This window comes from Labeo rohita, chromosome 2 (genome assembly GCF_022985175.1).
Source record: "Labeo rohita strain BAU-BD-2019 chromosome 2, IGBB_LRoh.1.0, whole genome shotgun sequence".
NCBI classification, from domain to species: domain Eukaryota; kingdom Metazoa; phylum Chordata; class Actinopteri; order Cypriniformes; family Cyprinidae; genus Labeo; species Labeo rohita.
This window is the reverse complement of record NC_066870.1, coordinates 31,028,066-31,040,359: the sequence shown is the minus strand read 5'-3', so window position 1 is coordinate 31,040,359 and position 12,294 is coordinate 31,028,066. Positions and strand designations below refer to the sequence as shown.

Sequence of the window (12,294 nt, the reverse complement as noted above, 5' to 3'; positions counted from 1 at the left end):
GCTACCTTTTCCTGTGCGTGCGTGTGACAACGAGCGCGGATCCGCTTGCGACGTAACACGCTCAGGAGCCGTCAACGTGTTTACCTGAACGGTGAGGAGACAACGGAGCGAGCCAATGTCCTCTTTTACCGTTCATCACCCTCCTCGCGTGTCCAGAGCAGTGATTGCCCAGACGGTGGAAAGGAATCGGTGTGTGAAACGCGATCTGCCCGAGAGAAGCGAGAGAGAGGCGCCCAGCACACGCTACGGCAAATGGCAACTTGTGCAGGTAGAGAGAGAAAGAAGATGGTGTTTGATTGTCGTCCGCATCGCTCACAGTGATAACCGATTACCTTTTATTTGGCTTTTGTCCAATATTGAGTGATATTTCGCTGTGCGCTCGTTGCTAGAACACAGGTTGTTTTGTTTATATTTTTATTTTCGCGCAGGAGTCCAGTTTCAGCAGGCGTAAAGTGGTTGCGAACGAAAGATATAGTGCATAAGGTGGTTGTTAGTGCCGCTTTCCGTCGTTTTACAGCTCAGAAGTCAAACAGGTCGTTTTTTCCGTAAGGTATTTATGTAATGGCGGTGTGGACCGTTATTTGCTGCAGTGAGGGCGGGGCGGCTGCTCTCGTGTGTCGGAGACGAGCCAGGTAGGATAGGTGATGAAACACCTACATAGGTGCTTTCATTGGCATTTTTGGGAACTGTGCTATAATACATAAACGCGATTTAAGCTGCTTTATACAGAGTAATCTTTTACAGCACATATTCTTTGTACGGAAACAAAGGTAGTATTCAGGTCTACATATGCGCTGATTCACTGTGTCCGTTGCTACCGAGCAAATTCTCTCAGGTTTGTCTGGGTTAAACGTGTTGTGGTCTCTTCCGGTTGTTTCGTCTGATATGACATGCTTATTAAATATTATAAGAATACCCAGCGAGCAGGGTTTTTTTTTTTTTTTTTGGCGCGGACGGATGCATTGTGTGATGAACGGCTGGTGTGACGTCATCACTAGGAGGAGCGGTGATGCTGCCGTGACTTTTATTTTCATTCCTCGCGCCGCTGGTTCTTCACATGTTCTCGAGACCTGAATATCTTAGGGCGTTACAGCACGGAAATGAGGTCACACGGTGCATTCGAGACTCGTTTTCATTGGTTCAGTTACTCAGCCTCATGTTTGTAGAGATATGTACCAGTACTGTAGCATCAGATGTCATGTGTTTCTGTGTGCGGGTGTGTATTATCAGTCTTGTAGATTGTGTGAGTGAATGCTGGTAGGAAGCACATGGGATTACAAGTGTGTATTTTGCATTGTATACTAACATGCAGAAGTGAGATACAAAAAGAAATAGAGAAAAAAAATGACAGCCACTTAGTAGTTGCTTTGAGGTTTTTTGGTATTGGTAACTGTGGTATTTTCACAAGAAGACAGTAAGGTTATGTTTTAAATGGGGTCACTTTGTTTTTTTCCCTGGCTCGTTCTTCCTGACCCTCAGTCAACCTTTGACCTTTAAAGCCACACATGTTAACATTTATCATTTCTGTCAGGTCAGGATTATTCTCCTGTTTGAGGAATTTGTCGTCTGTTTTATATTCTTATTTTATTTTCTTAAGGGCTAAGTGTGTGTGAGTGTATGTGTGTGAGTGTGCATGTTTTTATGACATATGAGGACACACATTTGTATAATGACATGGGTATTACGTAGGTATTACAAGGAGGTGGTGAATTATGAGGGCATTCTGAGAGTCCCCATAATTCAAAAGTCTTATAAATCATACAGAATGAGTTTTTTGGAGAAAGTAAAAATGTGCAGTTTCCTGTGAGGGCTTGATTTAGGTGTAGGGCGATATAAAAAATGGTTTGTAGAGTGTAAATATGTGTGTGTGTGTGTATGGAAGAGATTTATATTTCAGATAAATGCTGTTCTTTCCAAGCTTGTGTGTGTATATATATATATATATATATATATATATATATATACACATACCACATACATACATACATATACTTACACACACACACACACACACACACACACATATATATATATATATATATATATACACACACACACACAAGCTTGGAAAGAACAGCATTTATCTGAAATATAAATCTCTTACATATATATATATATATATATATATTTATTTATTTATACTTCAGATAAATGCTGTTCTTTCTATTCATCAAACAAACCTGAAAAAAATCTACTCAGCTGTTTTCAACATAATAAATGTTTTTTTGAGCAGAAAATCAGAATATTAGAATGTTTTCTAAAGGATCATGTGACTGGTGTAATGATGCAAAAAATTCAGCTTTGAAATCACAGGAATAAATTACATTTTAAAATATATTCAGATTGAAAACAGTTATGTTAAATAGTAAAAATATTTCAGAATTTTGCAGTTTTTGCTGTACTTTGGACCAAATAAATGCAGGCTAGGTGAGCAGAAAAGACTTTTTAAAAAACAAAAATCTCACTGTTCAAAAATATTTTGAATTATAATTATATTGAATTATTATATTTCTGATAAAGTAGAATATCTAATACATGTCTTAAGAGGTGAGGTGAATTAAATTTTTAAACGATACCCTAGGCCCTAAATGTCAATTTACATTTATGACAATCAAGTATATTGTAATGCGTGAGTTAATGTGTTGTAAAGGTATGGTGTGAATGCATGTATGCATGTGACAAGCAAAGACAAAACGAACACCTGTAGCACTGAGCTCTTCTCACACTTCCCTGTTGATGGAAAAGGGATATGTGAGGGCATTAAAGAGCTTTTCACATTTCACTCGGTGTTTGTGGGGGGGCTTGTGACTGCTGAGCATCTCTTTTTGCATGCTAATCTCTCCCGGTGGTTTGCCGCCTCTTTGTACGGCAGGGGGAAAGTTTCTCAGGGTAAAGGGGAGGGCCTTTCTCTTTCTTTTTTTAGGGTGGGGGAGGGTTGGGAGGGACATGTGTCTGTGTGATCGAACGAAGCAAAAATATGTCGGTGAATGAGTTTACATGGACGAGAGAAAGAAAATGCACCGGTAGATGGTGCAGTGTGTTTAATTGGTCTCACGTGGCTGATGCAGTGTGTGTACATGAGGGCCCTTATTAACCAAAAGAGCTGGGAGAAACAGACATCTCAGGTGACTGCTGCTCCCAAGATATTCTAAATTGATTATGTCCCAAAACACACACAACATTACATGACATAGTGACTGTTATCTATTCCTCTTTCTCTATATACTGTACACAAACATACACAATAAAATACATTTATGCAGTTGAGTGCATACGTTTGCATGAATGTGAAACACACACACACACAAAAAGAAGAGTAAGCCATTTAACATAATTAGGGCCCAAGCACCATGGTGTGAGGACCCTCTTCAAAATGAATTGCATTTTTGAGGGCCTAAACATGCTTGAAAAAGTCATGAAACTTTGCACACACGTCAGACGTGGCAAAAATGTACGTCTGATTTAGGTTTTAGAAATAGATTTGGCAAAATGGCTCAATAGCGCCACCTACACACTTTCAATGAAGTGCCACTTAAACTACAGTTCTCGTACATGTACGAAATTCGGTAAAAAAAACAAAACAAAAAAAAACAGCAAAAAATCCAAAACCCAACAGAAAGTCAGTTATTTTTAATTTTCTTGGCAAATGGCACACAGAATTTGTTTCTTCAATTATTTGTTGTTTGTGACAGACAGAAATCTTCCAATCTTCTACAGAGCAGTATTTAATTAAAAGTGTTTTATCTTGTATATATATTTATTAGTGCTGTCAAACAATTAAATCCCGATTAATCAAATCCAATATAAAAGTTTTTGTTTACACAATGTGTGCTTGTACTGTGTATATTTATTATGTATATATTTAAGTAAATTGATTTATTTTTTATTCTTTTATTTTGGATGCGATTAACTGATTGACAGCACTAATATATATATAAATTCTGAAAGGAATTTTTGAACTTAAGAGGCAAAAAAGGCATATACATTTTTTTGAAAAAATCATCTGATATCAGTTGCAAAGCTGAATTTTCAGCATCATTACTCCAGGCTTAAGTGTCACGTGATCCTTCAGAAATCCTTCTAATATGCTGATTATTATCAGTGTGAAACAGTGAAAACAGAAAACAGTTGTGCTGATTAATATTTTTGTGGAAACTGACTGAATAGAAAGTTAAAACTAACTGCCTGTATAAACAGACAAGTTTCTTGGGCCATTGTGTCATATCTTGCTTTAAAAAAAAAAAATAAATAAAGACAAATTCTCAAAGGTTCATGCTCCTCTACGCAATCTATGCATTCAGTGGTTTATCTGTGTTTTTAGTTGCTTATCCTTCAGAATACCAGGTGTTTCTATTTTATAAACTGTATTATCTTGCATGAAGAGTTTGTGTGTGTGTGTGTGTGTGTGTGTGTGTGTGTGTGTGTGTATGTGCATATGGTGGCAGGTGCACTCTATAACACGCCAAATCACCTCATCCCAGGAAATGTCACATGAAATAGAGGTTGCCATGGTGACCTGATTGTGTTGATTATGAGGTCACACTGGAACAGTTCTACCTGCCAGCACTGTCTGCCGCTCAGGTGCAGCACTATAAACACACCTATAAAGATGGCACAAGTGTGTGTCCTTTATAAAACAACTTGCCATCATTTACTTACCCTCACGTTGTTCAAAACCTGTATGACTTTCATTCTGTAGAACACAAAATGAGATGTTCAGAAGAACGTTCATGCTGCTTTTTTCCATACAGTCGTAGAATGAAAGTATAAGGTGTCCAGAAGCTGTCAGGCTCCAAAAGAGAGACAAAAAGCAGTATATACAGTCATGGCCAAAAATATCGGCCCCCTTTGCAATTCTGTCAGAAAATGCAACACTACTCTCAGAAAAATGTTCCAATTGCAAATGTTTTGGTATTCCCATGCTTATTGTTTTTGTCTGCACTGCGACAACACAAAAAGACAGATAAGAAAAGTCAAATGTGATAAAATTTCACACAGAACTCAAAAATGGACTGGACAAAATTATTGGCACCTTGTCAAAATTGTAATAAATTATTGCTTTTCAAGCATGTGATGCTCCTGTAATTTGTATTTAGACACACCTATGGCAAGTAACAGGTGTGGGCAATATAGTAATCTCACTTGCAACCAGTTAAAATGGAAAAAAGTTGACAAAACCTTTGTGTTGTGTGTCACACTGAGCATGGAGAAAAGAAAGTTGTCTGTGGATTTGAGAGAAAAAACTGTGGAAAAACATGGGCAATCTCAAGGCTACAGAGATCTTAATGTTCCTGTGTCCACTGTGTGCAATATCATCAAGAGGTTTACAGCCCATGGCACTGTAGCTAACCTCCCTGGACGTGGATGGAAGAGCAAAATTAATGAAAAATTACAACGAAGGATTGTTTGAATGGTGGATAAAGAACCACGATTAACTTCCAAACAAATTCAAGCTGATCTGCAGACACTGGGTACAACAGTGTCAGCTCGCACTATCCATCACTATCTGAATGAAAAGGGACACTATGGTAGGAGACCCAGGCGGACACCACTGCTGACAAGAAAGGCATAGAAAAAGCAAGTTTTCCAAAACTTATGGCAAAACCACAATCTTTCTGGGACAACGTGCTGTGGGCAGATGAGACAAAAGTAGAGGTTTTTGGTAAAGGACATCATGGCACTGTTTACAGATAAAGAAATGAGGCCTTCAAAGAAAAGAACACAGTCCCTACAGTCAAATATGGTGGAGGTTCAAGTATGTTTTGGGGTTGCTTTGCTGTTCTGGCACTGGATGCCTTGACTGTGTGAATGGTATCATGAAATGTGATGATTACCAAAGAATTTTGGGACACAACGTAGTGGCCAGTGTCAGAAAGCTGCGTCTCCACCAGAGGGTTTGAGTCTTCCAGCAAACCTTTCTGAAACACTCTTCAGAAAGCACTCAGAAATGGTTACAGACAAAGCTCTGGAGAGCTCTAAAATGGCCAGCAATGAGTCCAGATCTGAATCCCATAGAACACCTGTGGAGAGATCTCAAAACAGCAGTTGGGAGAAGGCATCCTTCAAATCTGAATGACCTGGAGCAGTTTGCAAAATTTCAGTAGAGAGGTGGTGGTAGAAGGGTGCCAATAAATTTATCCAGTTATTTCTTGGGTTCTGTGTGGATTTGTATCAGATTTGACTTTTCTGCTCAGTTTTTTTGTGTTGTTCCAATGCAAACAAAAATAATAAACACGCGAGTCCCAAAACATTTGCAACTGCAACACTTTCTGATAGAAGGGTTGCATTTTCTGACAGAATTGCAAGGGTGCTGATATTTTTGGCCATGACAGTAATTCATGTGCTTGTGATACAGTAGCTTTGTGTGAAGAACAGATGGAAATTAGCTGTAATGTGTCTTATATGGACAGTGTTTTTGTGAATTAAATACTTAAAACTATGATATCCACCTTTTTCTTTAACACAGAAGTAAGCCTATGGGTGAGATTTTTCGTTCATTAGCAGCTATATGGAAATAGCGAGAAGAATAACAACGTGCATTAAATGATAAAACTGTTTGCACTACAAACCAGTGTGATCATAATGAATTAATATATTAAATAATATGGTAAGACACACCAATTTGCGATATCAAGCAGCAAAGTTTTGTACAGCTAAAAAGCGCTAGATGCGGATGAGACCGGAAGCCTGACCCATACAATTTATGAATTGCTCTGCCCGCTCTTACGGGAAGAAAAAGGTGGATAAATAACTAAAATGAGCAGTTGTCTCTAAATCAGTATGCTGGATCTTGTCATGAAAAAATGAAGACTAATTCTTCCTAGACTGCTTGAACTTTCATGGTCAAGATAACAGGTAATATCTTGACCATGAAAGTTCAAGCAGTCTAGGAAGAATTAGTCTTCATTTTTTCATGACAAGATCCAGCGTACTGATTTAGAGACAACTGCTCCTGTGGCTGGAACAATGAATGAAATTAATTTAGATGCAATTTAAATGTATTTCTATTGGGGTAGAAGCATCTCTGATTACTACACACCTGTTAAATAGCTAAATACTGTGATTTCAGCTGTCCACGGGATGGGCCAGATATTTAGCAGCGATTTGAATCATCTGTAAGAACATAGAAGGTTCCATCTGTATGGCAGAAATTTATAATTTTCAGTTCTGGCATGCACAGGTCTCTAAAATGACTTTGCGCAGGTCATTTCAAGGAACAGAAACCTTAAACAGGAACTACTTTTTTTTACATAATCGGATCACATTTAACATCACTTCCTGTTGACATCCTCTAATTCTGCCAGCAGAAGAAACTGGATGAGCTCCATAGAAACCAAACATGTTTAAATTGGTGTGTATTAAAAACACTAATGTGACATGCACATCTGGAAGTATTCTTTGTATCCTGACGCGTGCACACACGCATACGTCAGAGATGAGTTTTCCAGTACCTCATATACTTGTTCACAATTGAAAGACATTATAAAAAACTAGGGCTCTAGATTTAGAGAAAGAATCCATGTCAAAATCTGTGCATGTGTGATAACATACTAATAAAAACATTTGTAAATTGTCCTTTTGCTTGCCATTTTTGTTTCTGATTATGTCATACAGCAGGTAAAAGGCTTTCCTGGGCTGCAGGAAACTGATCTAAAATTAGCCGAATTTCACTTCCTGTCTTCAGGGCATAGATTCTATCTTTTATTGTATGTGCGCTCATATTTCTGCATGTGAGTGTGTGTGTGTTTACATGTTTGAACCCTCTGTTATGCCACAAATCACAGCTGTTACTGATTACAGAAATGCCACCGCTTGAACAGAACAAACAAGTGTTCTGTTTGCAAACATAGAATCAAACATGGCCATTAGTGCAAAAAGAATATGGATATCTCCCAATTTGGGAACATCTGTGATCATAAGCTAAACAGGTCATTCTCTCTGTCTCTCATGTAGTGAGGAGTTTTAGCAGTGTGCCAGAGGCGACCTCAGATTCAGATGATGAAGACAAACTGCACATTGTAGAGGAGGACAGTATTGCTGACGATCCCGACCAAAAGTCCTCAGTATTCCAGCTCAAAGCAGCAAGGCAGCTCTCTGAAACATGCACACAAGATGGTGAGTAAAACAGTAAAAGAGTATTAACTTAATGCATTTAATGTATTCAATTTTAGTTAGTTCTGAGCAGAAACTGTAAAGCTTTGAGCCATGTAATCATTTGTGTAATAAACAAAGTTGCAAGAAAAAAAATGACAGAAGTTTGGCATAACACATATTGCCACAGTATGGTTTTTGTGGTACAGAATCTAGTACAATCGCCGCACCCATCACTAGATAAGTGAACTTTTGCCCTCATAAGAGTGCAGGATTGAGGCAACAGGAAGTGGCATTTCTGAAAGTTTGTTGTAATAAAAATGCTTTGCTTTCATGATCAGAACAAAATAATAATGGTAATCAGCATTAGAAATAATTTCTATTACGTTCGTCTCTTAAACTGTTTCTAATCCCTGCAAACAACCATAAAACAAAAGCAAAATTTAGGACAAAATTTTATGTCATATCCAATTTTAATTTATAAACAATACATTGAAAGTAATTTTTTTTCTTTTAACAGATGGCAGCCTGGGGCCAGATGCTTTAATACAAGAAATAAGGGTCAAAGGTCAGTTGAGTGCAACGCACTTATTGTTTAGTGGACTTCTTTAAAGAAGTAGTCCACTTCCAAGACAAAAATTCACAGATAATTTACTCACCCCCTTGGCATCCAAGATGTTCATGTCTGTCTTTCTTCAGTCGTAAAGAAATTATGTTTTTTGAGGTAAACATTTCAGGATTTTTTTCAATATAGTGGACTTCTATGGAGTTTGAAATTCCAAAATGCAGTTTAAATGCGGCTTCAAACGATCCCAAATGCGGTTGTAAATGATCCCGGCCGAGAAAGACGGTTTGTTATTTTCATAAAAGTAATTCTATTTATATACTTGTCAAACGCTCGTCTTGTCTCACTCTGCCTGAACTGTTCATGACAGTTAGGGTATGTCAGAAAATTCCCCATCTCATGTTCTCCCTCAACTTCAAAATCGTCCCATATCGCTGTTTTACATTTTTTGCTATGGGCGTTTGATCTTCTTTGCATGTTCACTTTGCAAAGACTGGGTCAGTACTTCTGCAGCGATGTAGGATGATTTTGAAATGATTTTTGATGCTGAGGGAGAAAATACGATTGGAGTTTTTCGACATACCCTAACCTTCTTGAGCCAGAATACACAGAGTTCAGGCAGAGCAAGACAAGTAGAGCGTTTGAGATTAAAAAGTATTTAAATTGTATTTTTTAAAATGAAAATAATTGTTTTGCTAGATAAGACCATTCTTCCTCGGCTGGGATCGTTCAAAACCACATTTGGGATTGTTTAAAACCACATTTGGGATCGTTTGAAGCCGCATTTAAACTGCATTTTGAATGTTCAAACCCGGGGCACTATATCAGTCCATTATATGGAGAAAAATCCTGAAATGTTTTCTTAAAAAATGTTTTCTTCTTCACGACTGAAGACAGACAGACATGAACATCTTGGATGACAAGGGGGTGAGTACATTATTTGTAAATTTTTGTTCTGGAAGTGGACTTCTCCTTTAAACGTATTTGTGTTCATAGGGTTTTACCAGTATAAAGTATGGACTACACTACAAAAGTTTTGCATAGATTTTTGCCCTGATTTGCACTCTGAGATGGTCAACACTAATTGTTACAAATCAGAGAGTCTGCAGATTTGTTTTCATCCAGTCAGATGTTGTCAAATGTGTTTGATGTTTTGAGCTGATTTTTAGACCACATGCTGTTTTCACTTCCCAACAATAATGCACATGTTTCTGCTTGAGTTTGTGTCCGGAACGACTTGCATGTCTGGTAGGGTTGATTCTCAGTCATTTAGTGTAACAAGACCAGTTTTGTAACGGTTTACAAAGTCGGCATGTGTATAATGCCTCGTGCTTTAAAATTTGTTCTGATTTTATAAGTCATGTACTGCATTCTGCCTTAAGACAGGATATTCAGACATAGAACAGAAAACAACAGGGAGTTTTGGATGTAACACAAGTTTTCACTTTCAAACTCAGGTTCCTGAGAACTAGGGAATGCTTGGCTTCTTCCATGCTTGTCATGGAAAGAGCTTGAAATTACTTTGGTAAAGGGAAAAATAGTTGGACTGACATGTCTGTGAGAGTGTGTTAGGGTAGGATGGCTAGATCAGGTGTGTGTGAGCTCATTCCTCTCTCTCAGGTCGTTATTCATTCGTAATGCGTCACCTGGTCCTTACGGGCCTCCATAGCACACATGCGTAGGCCATACTGGCCCACTTCCCGGTCAAATATAATTAAATATACTGAAGTTTTATAAAACTGCTAGATTACATCCAACCCACATATTCGGTGTATGTGTGTGTATGTTATTCCATTTCGGTTAAACCCAAAGTGTGAGGCTAAATGAAGCTGCAGTCAGGTTGTTGTTTTTTTTTACATATCGGTACGTGCATGTTTCAACCCAAAAGGCAAATATACGGGGGCTGGACAGGCAACAAGTATTGCACAATGCACAATATTATCGGACCGATATTGGAATTGGCCGATAATGGCTTTAAATGTAAATATCGGCCCGATATGAAAAATAATGCCAATATGTCTAGACGACAAGAGGAATAACTAACATGCTCAGGGTGTGCTAGCGATTGGATCACACCAGCAGTGTGGCTCAATCTTGAAGCAAAGTTATGCCTCAGTAGTGATTAGATTTAATGTTTTGGATCACTGCATTTAATCGGAGAATGCACGTACAGAATGACGTGTTCGGTGTGTGATAGAGTCAACAGTAATAGTACGTGCCGTCGCAGCAGCGGCAGCCTCCCCTGGGTCCTAATGCCCGTTTGGTAAGAAGTTTTAATTCTGTAGGGGGCTCTGTTGGCCTACTTCTAATAAAATAAAAGTAAAATACACAAATAATAACATACAATTAGACTGTTTCTGATTAAATAAAACAGTAACTGATGTCACAAAATCATGAGCATGTTTTGATTTAAAGGTCAGAAGCTATAGCTTACGTCAATATAAATACATTTTTAAACAAATTATGAGCTCTAAAAGATTTTCAGAATTTTTACAACTCTTTGGCTTTAGACCATCTGCAAATGTTAAATTTTAAAATAAAAATTTAAGGTTACCACTGCATTTTTCTGGAAAAAAAATTGCAGCAATTGAGGTATAGTTATGTATAGCTATTTTCAAAGCTTCAATGTACTGTCATTATAAAAGAACTTAATTATTGCTTATTTAATTCTAACAAATGTCGAATATCTGCAAAATCCAATATGGTGCATCCCTAATATCAGTGTATTATAAGTTGAGTTCAACAGTGTTTAGTATAAGCCAAAGATGAAATGGGTGACTTATCAGACTTCCAAAAAGGAGAAATCATGGAAGCCTGTTTTATTAGGAGTCCCAGTAACCTTAAGAGTCCAATTGTTTGGTGTTTTAAGAACAACACAGTCATTACAATTCTGACTGTGTACACAAAGCAAGACTTCATCAGACTTCATCAATAAGTATAGTGGGTAAAAAAGGAAGTGAATGGTAGGGACTGTCCAAACAACATAAAACTACTGCAGGAAAGTAACCGCACCTCGAAGTTCACAAATAACAACCACAAATAACAACCACAGAGAACTTCACAAAGCCAACATCTATGACAGCTGTAATTGCAAAGGGCTCTATGAAATCAGTTTTATTTTTTTCCATACTCCGTTTTTGCGTTTTCATTTTTCTAGACAGTTTTAATGGTTAAATTACATTTTCAAAGCAAGGCAAGTTTATTTATATAGCACATTTCATACACAATGGTAATTCAAAGTGCCGTACATAAAAGAAATGAAAATAATCATAAAAATGAACAACAATAAAAACAAGGAACATTTAAAATGGTTTAAAAATTGATTTAAAAATTGATTTAAAATAAATCAAAACAGTTAAGAATAAAAAAAATATTATACATAAAATATAGTGCAATCAGTTCGGATGTAGCACTGTGCTCATTCAGTAAATGCATATTTTATTAATCAAAAAGCGTCTAATTAATTGAGATCATGAAACTTTTAACAGACAATTTAACAGCAATGTTTTAAGAGAACAAAATTAAGGCCCTATGAAATACTTTTTTTTTTTTTTTTTTTTTTTTTTTTTTTTTTTTTTTTTTATCAAATTCTGTTTTTCATTTATTTTCTGGATTCCATTTTAATGGTTTCATTAAAC

General features: G+C 37.2%; 1 protein-coding gene across 3 annotated transcripts in view; it reads left to right on the top strand.

Annotated features, from left to right (window-relative positions):
* Positions 1-12,294, top strand: part of zeb1a (zinc finger E-box binding homeobox 1a) — a 28,863-nt gene that overhangs the window by 1,585 nt on the left and 14,984 nt on the right. For 2 of the 3 annotated variants that reach the window (XM_051127137.1, XM_051127129.1), the window contains exons 2-3: positions 7,954-8,115; positions 8,612-8,659. In XM_051127137.1, the coding sequence (XP_050983094.1) occupies positions 7,954-8,115; positions 8,612-8,659 (210 nt within the window). Of the gene's footprint in view, positions 1-2; positions 269-7,953; positions 8,116-8,611; positions 8,660-12,294 lie in introns of those variants that run through there. The other variant, XM_051127145.1, reaches the window with a different exon arrangement.